Consider the following 11,586-nt stretch of genomic DNA (forward strand, 5'->3'; position numbering starts at 1 on the left):
ATTCTTTCATTGTGATTTTGGCATGTGAATTTCTTTTGTTGTTTATGATTCTGATATGAGACTTAAGTTGAAGTATCCTTCTGTTTATTTTTGGGGTGCCTAAGCTGATTGGTACAGGTGTCAGGTTCTCTAAGGTTTTTATTTTAGAGGGAACTGATGGCTTCAGATCAGCTTTTCAGGAGCACCCACAGAAGCCCAAATCAGGTTCCAGACAGGTACACTCAGGCTTCCTTCTAAGGTTTGGACCCTTATTAGCAGGAACTCAGAGAAAATTTGGAAAATTCCTTAAGGGGGGGAGCAATTTTGGCACTCTCAATTGGTCTGCTGTGTTCTCAGCCCCTATGCCAAAGGAAGGCCAGAACCTGGTACTCTCTGGTGGTGTTCTGAGATCACAGCTGCTGCACCAATGGAGGTTGGAGCCCACCCTCTCAGGATGTCTGCTAGGATCTCAACCTTAGCCTACCAAAGCCAGGTTTGCCTTGGGAGGGGCCTCAGAAGTCCCAGGAAGGGAGATGGGTATAGGGCAATTAGGGGAAACTCACCACCATGTGGAGGCAGGATCTGCGCTCTCTCAAGGCAGTCCCCTGTGTTCTCAGCCCCTATGCCAGAGGGAGGCCAGAACCTAGCACTCTCTGGCGATGGCTGAGATCACAGCCACTACACTGATGGAGGTTGGAGCCCACCCTCTCTGGGTCAGGGCTCTTGAATCTTCCTATTTATCAGGTTCTCTAGGGTGATTCTGACAAGAATAGGGAGCTCATGTGGAGTACAGCTTATCAGATGATTAAGTGGTGAGACACTGGGTTCTACATTCCCAGTGCCCAAATTCCATTTCTACCCCATGTCGAATGTCCTGAACAACTGGTTTCCTTCCCAGAACTGATCCTGACACTCTTCGGCTGACACTAATTTATTGATGGTCCAGAGGCACTAGGGTAGAGCTGTCAAGCTTTTTTGAAAAAGAGAGCTGATGTTGATACCCTATCTGACATGGGTCCTATAAGGCAGCCAATCTAAATCATTTTAAATCTCCCTCATAGGAACCTTCAGCTTTGCTTTTCTGTGCTCGCTTTGTCCTGATGCCTGCTGTGCCCTCCTAAGGCAGGGAGGGACTAAGTATTTTCAGAAGGTTGAGCTTTAAACAGTAGCATGGGTAGGGGAGATGAGAGCAGCAGAGAGGGTCTTCGTATGGAGCCTGAGCTGACAAAAAGAAGGAACAGGCTACAGCAGTTCATGTGCTGGTGGCCCATGAGGCTGGACAGCTAGGTTGGGGCTAGGTGAGGTAGAGCCTCCAACACTGGTCCTGAGAATGTGACTATATTCTACAGCTCAGTACAAACAGGGGAGGACCTGTATAGCCAACTCAGATCAGTTTAGTATTCATTTAACAGCAGAGCAAAGGTCTGCTCTCCAGCCCACACCAAGGTCTGGAATAATGCCCTGGGAAGTCAGGTTAAGCCTGGTGCACTGTAGGAAATGACAGTCATCTTCATATCCTTTCAGCAATTCCAAACTGTGGTGGTTACCTGGACACTTTGGAAGGATCTTTTACCAGCCCTAATTATCCAAAACCACACCCTGAGCTGGCATACTGTGTGTGGCACATACAAGTGGATAAAGGTTATAAGATAAAATTAAACTTCCAAGAGATTTTGTAAGTATCTCAGTCTACTTCCTTTGTAGCAAAACTTCCTAGCCATTGGGGGACTAACTTGGGGAAGAGAAATAATCACACGCCCTCCCCATATGTGGGTGCGTATCAAAGAATCAGTGCAGAAAGGAAAACACAGCAACATTGTTGTATTGAAGCAAGTTGACTATTTTTCTGGACATTCTGAGATTTCATCAAAGGATTGACAAAGTCCCAGGCTTATCATTATAAGCCTGAGACGTCATTGTAAGGAAACATTCTTAATCACTTGAGAGAAAATAGACCTGGATCACTTTGAAAGCTTTTACACCAGAGTTCCCCTTTCTTAGCCTAGAAATGGATGAACACTGCAGATTTGATTTCATTGCGGTCTACGATGGCTCGTCCACCACATCTGGCCTGATTGAACAAGTCTGTGGCCGTGGGACACCTACCTTTGAATCTTCCTCAAATTCCATGACTGTGGTATTGTCTACAGACTATGCCAATTCCTACAGGGGATTTTCTGCTTCCTATACTTCAATTTACACAGAAAACGTCAACACAAGTAAGTTCTTTATGATCCTTAGCTATTTTGAGCCCTTTGTTTGTTTTTTGTTTGTTTTTTTTTTTTTTTTTTTTTTTTATTTTTTTGCCTTTTTTTTTTTTTTTTTGTTTTTTTTTTTTTTTTTTTTTTGGGTCTTTTTGAGACAGGGTCTCCCTGTAGCCCCAGCTGTCCTGGAACTCACTATGTAGACCAGGCTGGCCTTGAACTCACAGGGATCCACCTGCCTCTGCCTCCAAGTGCTGGGATTAAAGGCGTGCACCACCACACCCACCCAGCGAGCCCTTTGAATATTATACACATAGACCCTCCTCAATTCTTAGCTCGACTGTGGCTACCCCTGTGTGCCAGCCTGTCATATGTACATAGTTACAACTGGAGGCTTGAGAATCAGCTCTGTTCATTGCTCAGTACAGGAGGAAGTGAATGATTTAAAAATTTTATTATTTTTATTTTATGTGTATGAGTGTGTTGCCTGTGTGTATGTAAGTGCACTTGTGTCATGCAAAGCCCACTGAGGTCAGAAGAGGGCATCAGATTCCCTGGTACTGGAGTTATGGACAGTTGTCGGCCACCATGTGGATGCTGGGAACTGAACCTGGGTCCTCTGCAAGAGCAGCCAGTGTGCTTAACTGCTGAGCCACTTTTCCAGTCCCTAAGTAAATGATTTAAATTGAAAAGATTTCTGTAGAACATAGGGACTGATTCCCTTAATGTCTTCTGCAAAAACATACTTAAAAATAGTAGATTTGTAGATTATAGCCCCAAACAAGGTGGAAATGAACTTTATAAATAGCTCATCAGCAACTTGGCTGTATTAGTCTCCTACCTACCATTTAGGGTAGTGATGGTTCGATATTATTTATTATTTATTAATTAATTAATTTATTTATTTCTGTGCATCTCTATTACTCTGAATATTCCCTACTCCTTCCTACCCCTCTTTTTCTTGACAGCATCTTTAAGTTGTGCTTCTGACAAGATGAGAGTCATCATAAGCAAATCGTTCCTACAGTCACTTAACTACAATGAGGACAACTTGCAACTAAATGACCCAACTTGTAGACCACATGTATCAAACGTTGTCGAGTTTGCTATCCCTCTGAATCAATGTGGTACAATGAAAAAGGTACCGTGAAACACAGCTGGGTTCTGTCCAATGCCAAATGCATGCTGGTGATGCCTGGGCATTCTGACTGCTAGTCTCTTTCACGAACCACAGCCAGTTCTCAGTGGCTGGACTGAGATACACATGCACGCGTAAATGCACACACTCATTCACTCAAATAAAGACCAGGCTGTCGCATTCATTTTCAGGGTAAGTGGAGGATAGGTGCTTTCTTCAGAAGGCAAAGAACTTTGAAACCCTGTTAGAGAGAGGGGCTCCGGGTGTACTAATCTACCAGGGAGAGTTGTGCAGAAAATGTTGACATTCCTTATTTAGTAAAACTGAGCTGGATTTTTAAGATTTTCTCATTTCCTTTGTAAAGGCAGAAAGTAAAAGCAACTTTATTTTAAATATGAAGGACTTTACTGTAAGTCTGTAATTTGTTCTGCATGTTCTAGAGACCTCAGTTGAGATCTTGAGCATGTCAACATTTAGGCCCCTTTAGGACTAATACTAATACTAATACTTTTCACTCCAAATATTAAATAACTATAATTAAAAAGAATGGAGGCTGCTGGGCAAGGTGGCAAACACCTTTAATCCTAGTACTTAGAAGGCAGAGGCAGGTGGATCTCTGAGTGTGTTTGAGGCCAGCCTGGTCTACATATTGAGTTACAAGCCAGTCAAGGCCACATAGAGATCCTGACTCAAAACAAAAAAGAAAAGAATAGAGTCTATACCACAGGAATTCCTAAGAAGTAAATAATATTTTCTCCCATTTTTTTTCCTTCCAAAAATGAACATGTGGGCTTTGTTACTTCACTGAGGAAGGAAGCCAAGGGTACACTGGAGTGGAGCTTCTGTCTATACACATTTGGAAAACACCTAGTTAGCCACACTGACTTGGTCCTCCTCATGGAAGACATATATCATAGAGTTTGAAGTCTTATTGAACCTAGGGCTTCATACATGCTATGGAAACCCTCCATCACTGAGCTATTTTACCAGTCCTCTTTTTGTTTTGAAATAGGCTCTCACTACATTGCCCAGGTTAGCCTTGAATTCTATAGCCCAAGCGGACGTCTAACTTGTGATCCTTCCGCCTCAGCTTTCTAAGTGGCTGGGGTTATGGGTCTATGTCACCTGACCCAGTAAGTTTAAAGGCTTTATAGAGTTGGAAATTTGCATTAAAATTATATTAATATAATGGAAACAAAATTCTACCTAATTCTGTCTTTCAGCCTTTCCAGTGCAAGCTCTGTCTTTCACTGTACAGTTTTTCCCGTTTGCCAGAACATTGCTTCAGTAAAACACCCTTAAGGTTTAAAGTATTTGACATGAAAGTGATTATCTCATTAGAGGGGATTTTTCAGACGTATTACGTGGCTTAAGAAAATTGTTACTTCCTGCAACTGTTATTCCTGTCTGTGCCCTAAAATATTAATGAAACTAAAAAATAACATTTGAATTCTTTCCTATCCTGCAGGTAGAAGACCAGTCAATCACATACACCAACATGATCACCTTCACTGAATCTCTGACGTCTGCAGTGATCACCCGACAGAAACATCTCCAGATTGTTGTGAAATGTGAGATGGAATATAATTCCACTGTGGAGATAATGTACATAACTGAAGATGATGTCATACAAAACCAGAGTGTCCTGGGCAAATACAACATAAGCATGGCTCTTTTTGAGTCTAATTCATTTGAAAATCCTATACAGGAGTCACCATATTATGTGGATTTGAACCAAACTCTTTTTGTCCAAGTCAGCCTGCATGCCTCAGATCCAAACTTGGTAGTGTTTCTGGATACTTGCAGAGCCTCTCCCACATCTGACTTTGCATCTCCAACCTATGACTTAATCAACAGCGGGTATGTATTGATGCAACTGATGTCTGATATTCTTGTTGTTTTTGTGGCAGGGCCTCCCCATAGGCCCAACTGGCCTAGAGCTTGCTATGTAGACACAGCTGGCCTCGATCTCACAGATAGCCACCTGCCTCTGCCTCTGCCTCCCAAGTGCTGGGATTAAATGCTGCACCACTGTGCTCAGCAAGGTCTGCTATTCTTTATCAACAGAAGTAATTATTTTTTCTTTTTCTTTTTGATGTGTATGTGCATGTATTCATGTGTGAGTGGGTGAACGCCTACATGTGTGTATGTGGAGGCCAGGAGTTGACAGTGGACCAGGCTGGCCTTGAACTCACAGAGATCCACCTGTCTCTGCTTCCCAAGTACTGGGATTAAAGTTGTGCACCACTACACCTGACTCTGACTTATTTTTTTTAGTAATCAGTTAGTTTAATTTTTCCTCATGTATGTGGTATGGGTGCATATGTATGCATGCTCACATGTGTGTTGGCACATGTGAGTGCCTGTGTGCATGTGTGGGTGCATACATGTGGAGGCCTGAGGTTGACATCAGGAGTCTTCCTTAATCGGGCTCCATCTTGTTCACTGAGGCCGGGTCTCTCAGTTGAACCTAGAGCTCATTGATAGGCCAGTACGGCTAGCCAGCTTGCTCTGGAAATCATCTGTCTCGGCCTTCTGAGTGTTGGAATTATAGGTGGGCACCACGCCAAGCCAACTTTTTATATGGGTTATGGGAATACAAACTCTGGTCCTTACGCTTGCATGACAGGTGCTCTAACCACTGATCAATCTTCTCACCTCCACTTTAGTTTTTGAGACAGGGTCTCACACTGAACCTGGAGCTTGCTGACTCAGCTAGGTGGCCGACTAGCAAAATTCAGGGACTGTCCTGTCTCCACCTCCCCTGCACTGGTTTTACAGATGTGCTAGACCTTGAAGTGAGTACTGGGAACTCATGCTTTCTAGTCAAGTACTTTACGGAGTCATCTTCCCAATTCCCAGTAGTGATGGGAACTTTCAATAAAGAATTTTTAGATGTGTATATATACACATTTTATATGTATGTATATATAATTTTTCCTTAGAGCTACTACTATAGAATTTTTTAAATGATTAAAAAAATACAGTTAGTGGGGCTGGAGAGATGGCTCAGTGGTTAAGAGCACTGACTGCTCTTGCAGAGGACCCAGGTTCAATTCCAAGCATGCACATGGCAGCTATGAACCATTCTTAACTCCAGTTCCAGGGAAATATGAAGCCCTCTTCTGACCTCCATGGCATTACATGACACAGGTGCACTCACATACATTCAGGCAATACACTCATACACATAAAATAAAAATAATAAATAAAATATTTTAAAAATACAGTTACTGTGTACTAACCACAAATAATTTTATTTATTTATTTTTTATTTATTTATTTATTTTTATCTTTTTGAGACAGGGACTCGCTGTAGCCCCAGCTGGCCTGGAACTCACTATGTAGACCAGGCTGGCCTTGAACTCACAGAGATCTGCCTGCCTCTGCCTCCCAAGTACTAGGACTAAAGGCATGTGCCACCGTGCCTGGCTCTAACCACAAATAATTTATGTTAAAACACTTATGTAGATACCATCATATCCCTTAGAATCTTAAATGTGATCATAAAGTATTTGCTGTTGTGAAAAAAATAACTTTGTTTTCTCAAGAAGGCTCTGTGTTTTTGCTTTTTGTGTACTTTGGCTATTTTTAACAAAGACTTGAAAGATCCCTTAATGTGTGCCATCCTTAGATAGTAATTCAATCAGAGCTGGAGAGATGACTCAGTGGTTAAGAGCAGTTAAAAGCATTGGCTTGTCTTCAGAGAGTTGTTATCCACATGGTAGCTAACAACTGTCCTTAACTCTACTTTCAAGGGATTTGACACCATTTTCTGGCTTCCACAAACATTGCATGGCATGGGTGTACTTACATGCAAGGTACTTACATGTAGGTGAAACATTCATACATGTAAAAATAAAAGAAAAAAAAGAGAAAGGAAAATATATGTAGCATTCTTAAAAGTATAAAGCTTTTTTTAAAAGTTGCTTTCCCCCCTAAAAGTTGGTGGATAATCAGCTATACTTGCACACTAATACCAAGCATGTGAGGAAAGGTGTTTGAGTCCTAATAAATAGGTGCCAATTTTCTGATAGTTCATAGAGCCAGGAATCTGAGAATCTGAGGGAATGGGAGAAGAGAGCTTTATTGTCTTCCTTAGGAACAAGACCCATAATTCCAGCTCACTAGAGTCTCGGGAATGAGAGAGAGAGGAGAAAGAGGGGAAAGAGAGGAGAGAGAGGAGAGGGGAGAGAAAGGAGAGAGAAGAAGAGGAAGAAGAAGAGGAGGAGGAAGAAGAGGAAGAGGAGGAGGAGGCAGGGAGGGGAGGGGAAGGGAAGGGAAGGGAGGGGAGGGGAAAGGAGGAGAGGAGAGGGAAGAGAGGGAGAGGGAGAGAGAGAGAGAGAGAGAGAGAGCTTTATTGTCTTACTTAGGAACCAAACCCACAGTTCCAGCTCACTAGAGTCTCAGTCACACATGTTGTCTTTCTAGAGAGGTTTCTGGACTCACAAATTGGATGCTTCAAGGTTTGTTCCGTCCATCCCAGTATTGAAAAGCTGAGCTTTAGCATCTTTTGAACCTGTCCATAAATTCTGTTTCAGATGTAGTCAAGATGAGACTTGTAAAGTGTATCCCTTATCTGGACATGATGGAAGATTCCAGTTTAATGCCTTTAAATTCTTGAGACATCTGAGCTCTGTGTATCTGAAGTGTAAGGTTTTGATATGTGATAGCAATGACCCAGCATCTCGCTGCAATCAAGGCTGCATCTCCAGAAAGAAACGAGACATTTCTTCATACAAGTGGAAGACTGATTCTGTCATAGGACCTATTCGCCTGAAAAGGGATCGTGCTGCAAGTGGAAACTCAGGCAAGAAACAAGCTCTTTTGTGGTCTAAGAACACCTTATGGCTCATAAAATGTGACTCAAAGCCATCATTCTTAAGATGTAGAATTTAGAGAGTTAAAATTGAAGTTTTAGCAATCAAGTGATGAATTTTAAGTATGCAATATAAATATTTCCATCAATTGATAATATGCATGCCCTGTCTCACATATGTATATATTACACTGATAACACATCATTATCCATGAGGTTTTTGTGCATACATGTAATATTCCCCTATTTCTAAAGACAAGTTTCCTTTAGCTTCCTAAATCCTTGTTATAGACACGCAAGCAGATTACTGGATTCAAAGCGGCCCATTTTAACTTCTAAATGAGGAAAAGCAAAACCACCGAGAATCCCGCATCGGGGCCTATTTGAAAAAATTTATCTTCAAAAATGGCCCAGAATTGAATTGCCTAAGATAAAATGAAAACATGAATAATTCAAATGTCTGAGAATCATTTCCCTATACTGAGGTGAAATTATGTATTACTCACTGGTGCATAAGAGTCATACGGCATAGGAGAAATTATAAATGTTACTGAAATTTTGTAATGCTACTACTTAAACATTTTTTTCAATTGCAGGATTTTTGCCTCAAACACATGTGGAAGAAACTCAACACCGGCCTTTCAACAGTCTGCACCTGTTTTCATTCATGGTCCTTGCCCTGAACCTAGCGATTGTGGCCACAGTCACAGTGAGGCATTTTGTAAATCAACAGACGGATTACAAATACCAGAAGCTGCAGCTCCATTAATCATGAACCCTGAGATGGCTCTATTCTCTTGGATGCCAATAAGATGGTACCTTGTGCCCCCAAAGGTTGCAAATAAACCAGGAAGGCTGAAAAAGTGACATGCAGGTCTTCGTGCCACTGTGACAATGTGTCTCATTGAGGGATGACCTAAGCGAACAAATACCCTGCCTCGTCACTCCTATCTTAGAAATTAAAGGCATTCCATGAAACAAAAATACTCACTTGTAAACATAAAACATTTATGCCAAGTATTACATCAAAAGGAATTTTTTAAACGTAAATGATCTTCAAAGTTAGATGTTTCTGCTTTTAAGATGCTAAGCATGTCAGTTACAAAATGTAGTAAATTCACAAATGCTACCATTCAAAATGACAAACAGGATCATCTGAAACTGCAGGGAAGGGGCGGGCGCCGCGGCCTGGGTGGTCCCTGCGCTCATCGCGGACCTGCAGCCTTAGCACCGCTCCACCCGCGCAGCTCAGACAGGGGTGTTCGTGGGAAGACTTCAGACCCGTTTCTGGGTTAATGAGATAAAAACATTTCTCTCCTATTTCTCTCCTATTTCCCATAAGGCTGATCAGATGTTTTTAAAAATCCCAAGGTGAAGTGATTTCACACATGCCAAACATTGAGGCTAATTATGTCAGATGGGGGGATGGGGGATGGGAGTTGGGGTGGGGGGCGGGACACCATCCCTCTGCCTAACTCACAAGTAGTTTCATGCTCTAAGATAAATCTAAGCAGGTAACCACATCTCGGGATGCCATTTACTCCTTTTATTATTTTTCTAGAAATGTATTTCTAGAAACACACCAGATGTTAGAGGGAATATACAAATATACAAACCACTTCAGTCCTCAGAGGCCTACTGATTTTCCAGCTCTAAATCAAAACATGTACCTGTTTTCTTTTTCATCAATGTCTCAGTGTAGACCTTTCAAATATTCCCCAAACAGTCATGGACCAATTTTCCTCCATATCTAGTCATATAACCTAATCTGAACTACTGCAAACTTCTTTTTGATCTAACATGAAAACACCTAAAATTTTCACTAGTTGGGGGCAGATAACTTTAAGTGCAACTGTCTGGTCCAGTCATGCCATCAGTCATCTCTCCATAGAGAAGTTTCTAGATGTTCTGTGCTGGCTGGCATGATAGATATTCAGAGGCACTTCAGGCACAAATACGTAATTCTAAGAAATTATCAAGTAGGAAGTAGCAGTAGAGAGGGCAGTGATATTACAGTGAGGAAAATAATCCTTCATGGTGGACAACTGAACCAGGCCAATGAGTTATGAGAGCATATGGTGATAATGCAAGATATTTTTTTTCCATTAGGAAAAGCTGTAATAATCCAGGTCAGGTGGTGGAAGCCTGTAATCCCAGCCACTCAGGAGGCTGAAGCAGGAGGATTACAAGTTCAAGGCCAAACTGTCCTACATAGTGAGTTCAAGACCAGCTTGGGACACTTAGTGAGACTCTGATTCACAATAAAAACTGAAAAGAAGGTTGGGGTATATACATAAAATCTTGACGGTACAGCACTTGCCTGTTATGTGCGAGGCCCTGGGTTCAATTCCCCAATACTGCAAGACAACACAATATAACTGTGGTAAAGCGATGAAAGGTCCTGGGCCTAGAATTGGTGGGCTGGGTGCTAGGTCTTCCTCCTCTCCTGTTCAGGTCTGCTGCCCAGGTTACCTTCATCCTCTGTCTTCATGAGTCAAAATAGGGTTGATAGCAACTACCATCTTCTGGGAGTGTGGTAAAGACTAAAGGAGAGAGCTCCTTAGCAACCAGGGGCACCTATACACCACTAGTCACTAGGGAAGAGTCCTCAGGTGACCTACCTTCGAATAAGAGCTGCTCAATTCTGTGAACTTGGACAAGGCAGCCATCTTGATGGTGAGTCCCAGGGACTGGTAGTGCTATGAGCTACTAGCCACCAGCACTACCAGAAACCCAGTGAAGGAGTGACTCTATTTGAGGGGCATTCGGATGCCACCTCTGGGTACCTACTATCTTTACTTCCTAAAACAATATGGATTTCTTCCTAGGCAAAAATATACTATGCTTCCAAGAAACTTGCATTTCAAAAAGGCTCAGAACAAAGGGACAGGCGATGTAATACCAGGCATGTGCCAGTTAGAGGGGCAGAGGGGGATCCAGCCTACCAGGTGGCCTCTGCTACATTGAGAGGGGATTACCTCATCACCCCTCAGCAAGGGTGAAAGTCCAGGCTCTCCACTGAGCCTGCTCAGAACAAAAGGTTCCGTTTCCTTTCCAAATAGAGGTGGATGTGGAAGTCTGGGCTCCCCATCTAGTCTGCATCTGACAGAAGGATGCAGATGAAGCTCACTGCTGTCCAGAGGTGGTGAGCATCCCCAAACACTCTGTCTTCTGACATCATTCTAGCTTGGGAGAGGGTGGAGTCTGGGCTGGTTGAGATGGAGGTAGGCACAGTGTTTGCATGACTGGAGTTAGGACAGTTTTTATCTGAAACTTTTCTGTCTTCCCAGGTTGGGCCTGTGCTAAGAAAGGAAGCTTTTTTCTTAGATTTTTTTTTTTTTTTTTTTTTTTTTTTTTTTTTGAGACATGGTCTCCCTGTAGCCCCAGCTGGCCTGGAACTCACTATGTAGACCAGGCTGGGCTTGAACTCACAGAGATCTGCCTGG

General features: G+C 42.4%; 1 protein-coding gene across 1 annotated transcript in view; it reads left to right on the forward strand.

Moving 5' to 3' along the window:
• The window catches only part of Cuzd1 (CUB and zona pellucida like domains 1), a 23,562-nt gene extending 14,653 nt beyond the window's left edge, over positions 1-8,909 (forward strand). Inside the window, exons 4-9 of the mRNA XM_008827261.1 lie at positions 1,504-1,654; positions 1,981-2,198; positions 3,152-3,324; positions 4,790-5,181; positions 7,863-8,131; positions 8,737-8,909. Of these exons, the coding sequence (XP_008825483.1) occupies positions 1,504-1,654; positions 1,981-2,198; positions 3,152-3,324; positions 4,790-5,181; positions 7,863-8,131; positions 8,737-8,909 (1,376 nt within the window). The remainder of the gene's footprint in view (positions 1-1,503; positions 1,655-1,980; positions 2,199-3,151; positions 3,325-4,789; positions 5,182-7,862; positions 8,132-8,736) is intronic.
• The last annotated feature ends 2,677 nt before the right edge of the window (positions 8,910-11,586 follow it).

Source organism: Nannospalax galili, unplaced genomic scaffold, assembly GCF_000622305.1.
Source record: "Nannospalax galili isolate Female #2095 unplaced genomic scaffold, S.galili_v1.0 scaffold31, whole genome shotgun sequence".
Lineage (NCBI taxonomy): Eukaryota > Metazoa > Chordata > Mammalia > Rodentia > Spalacidae > Nannospalax > Nannospalax galili.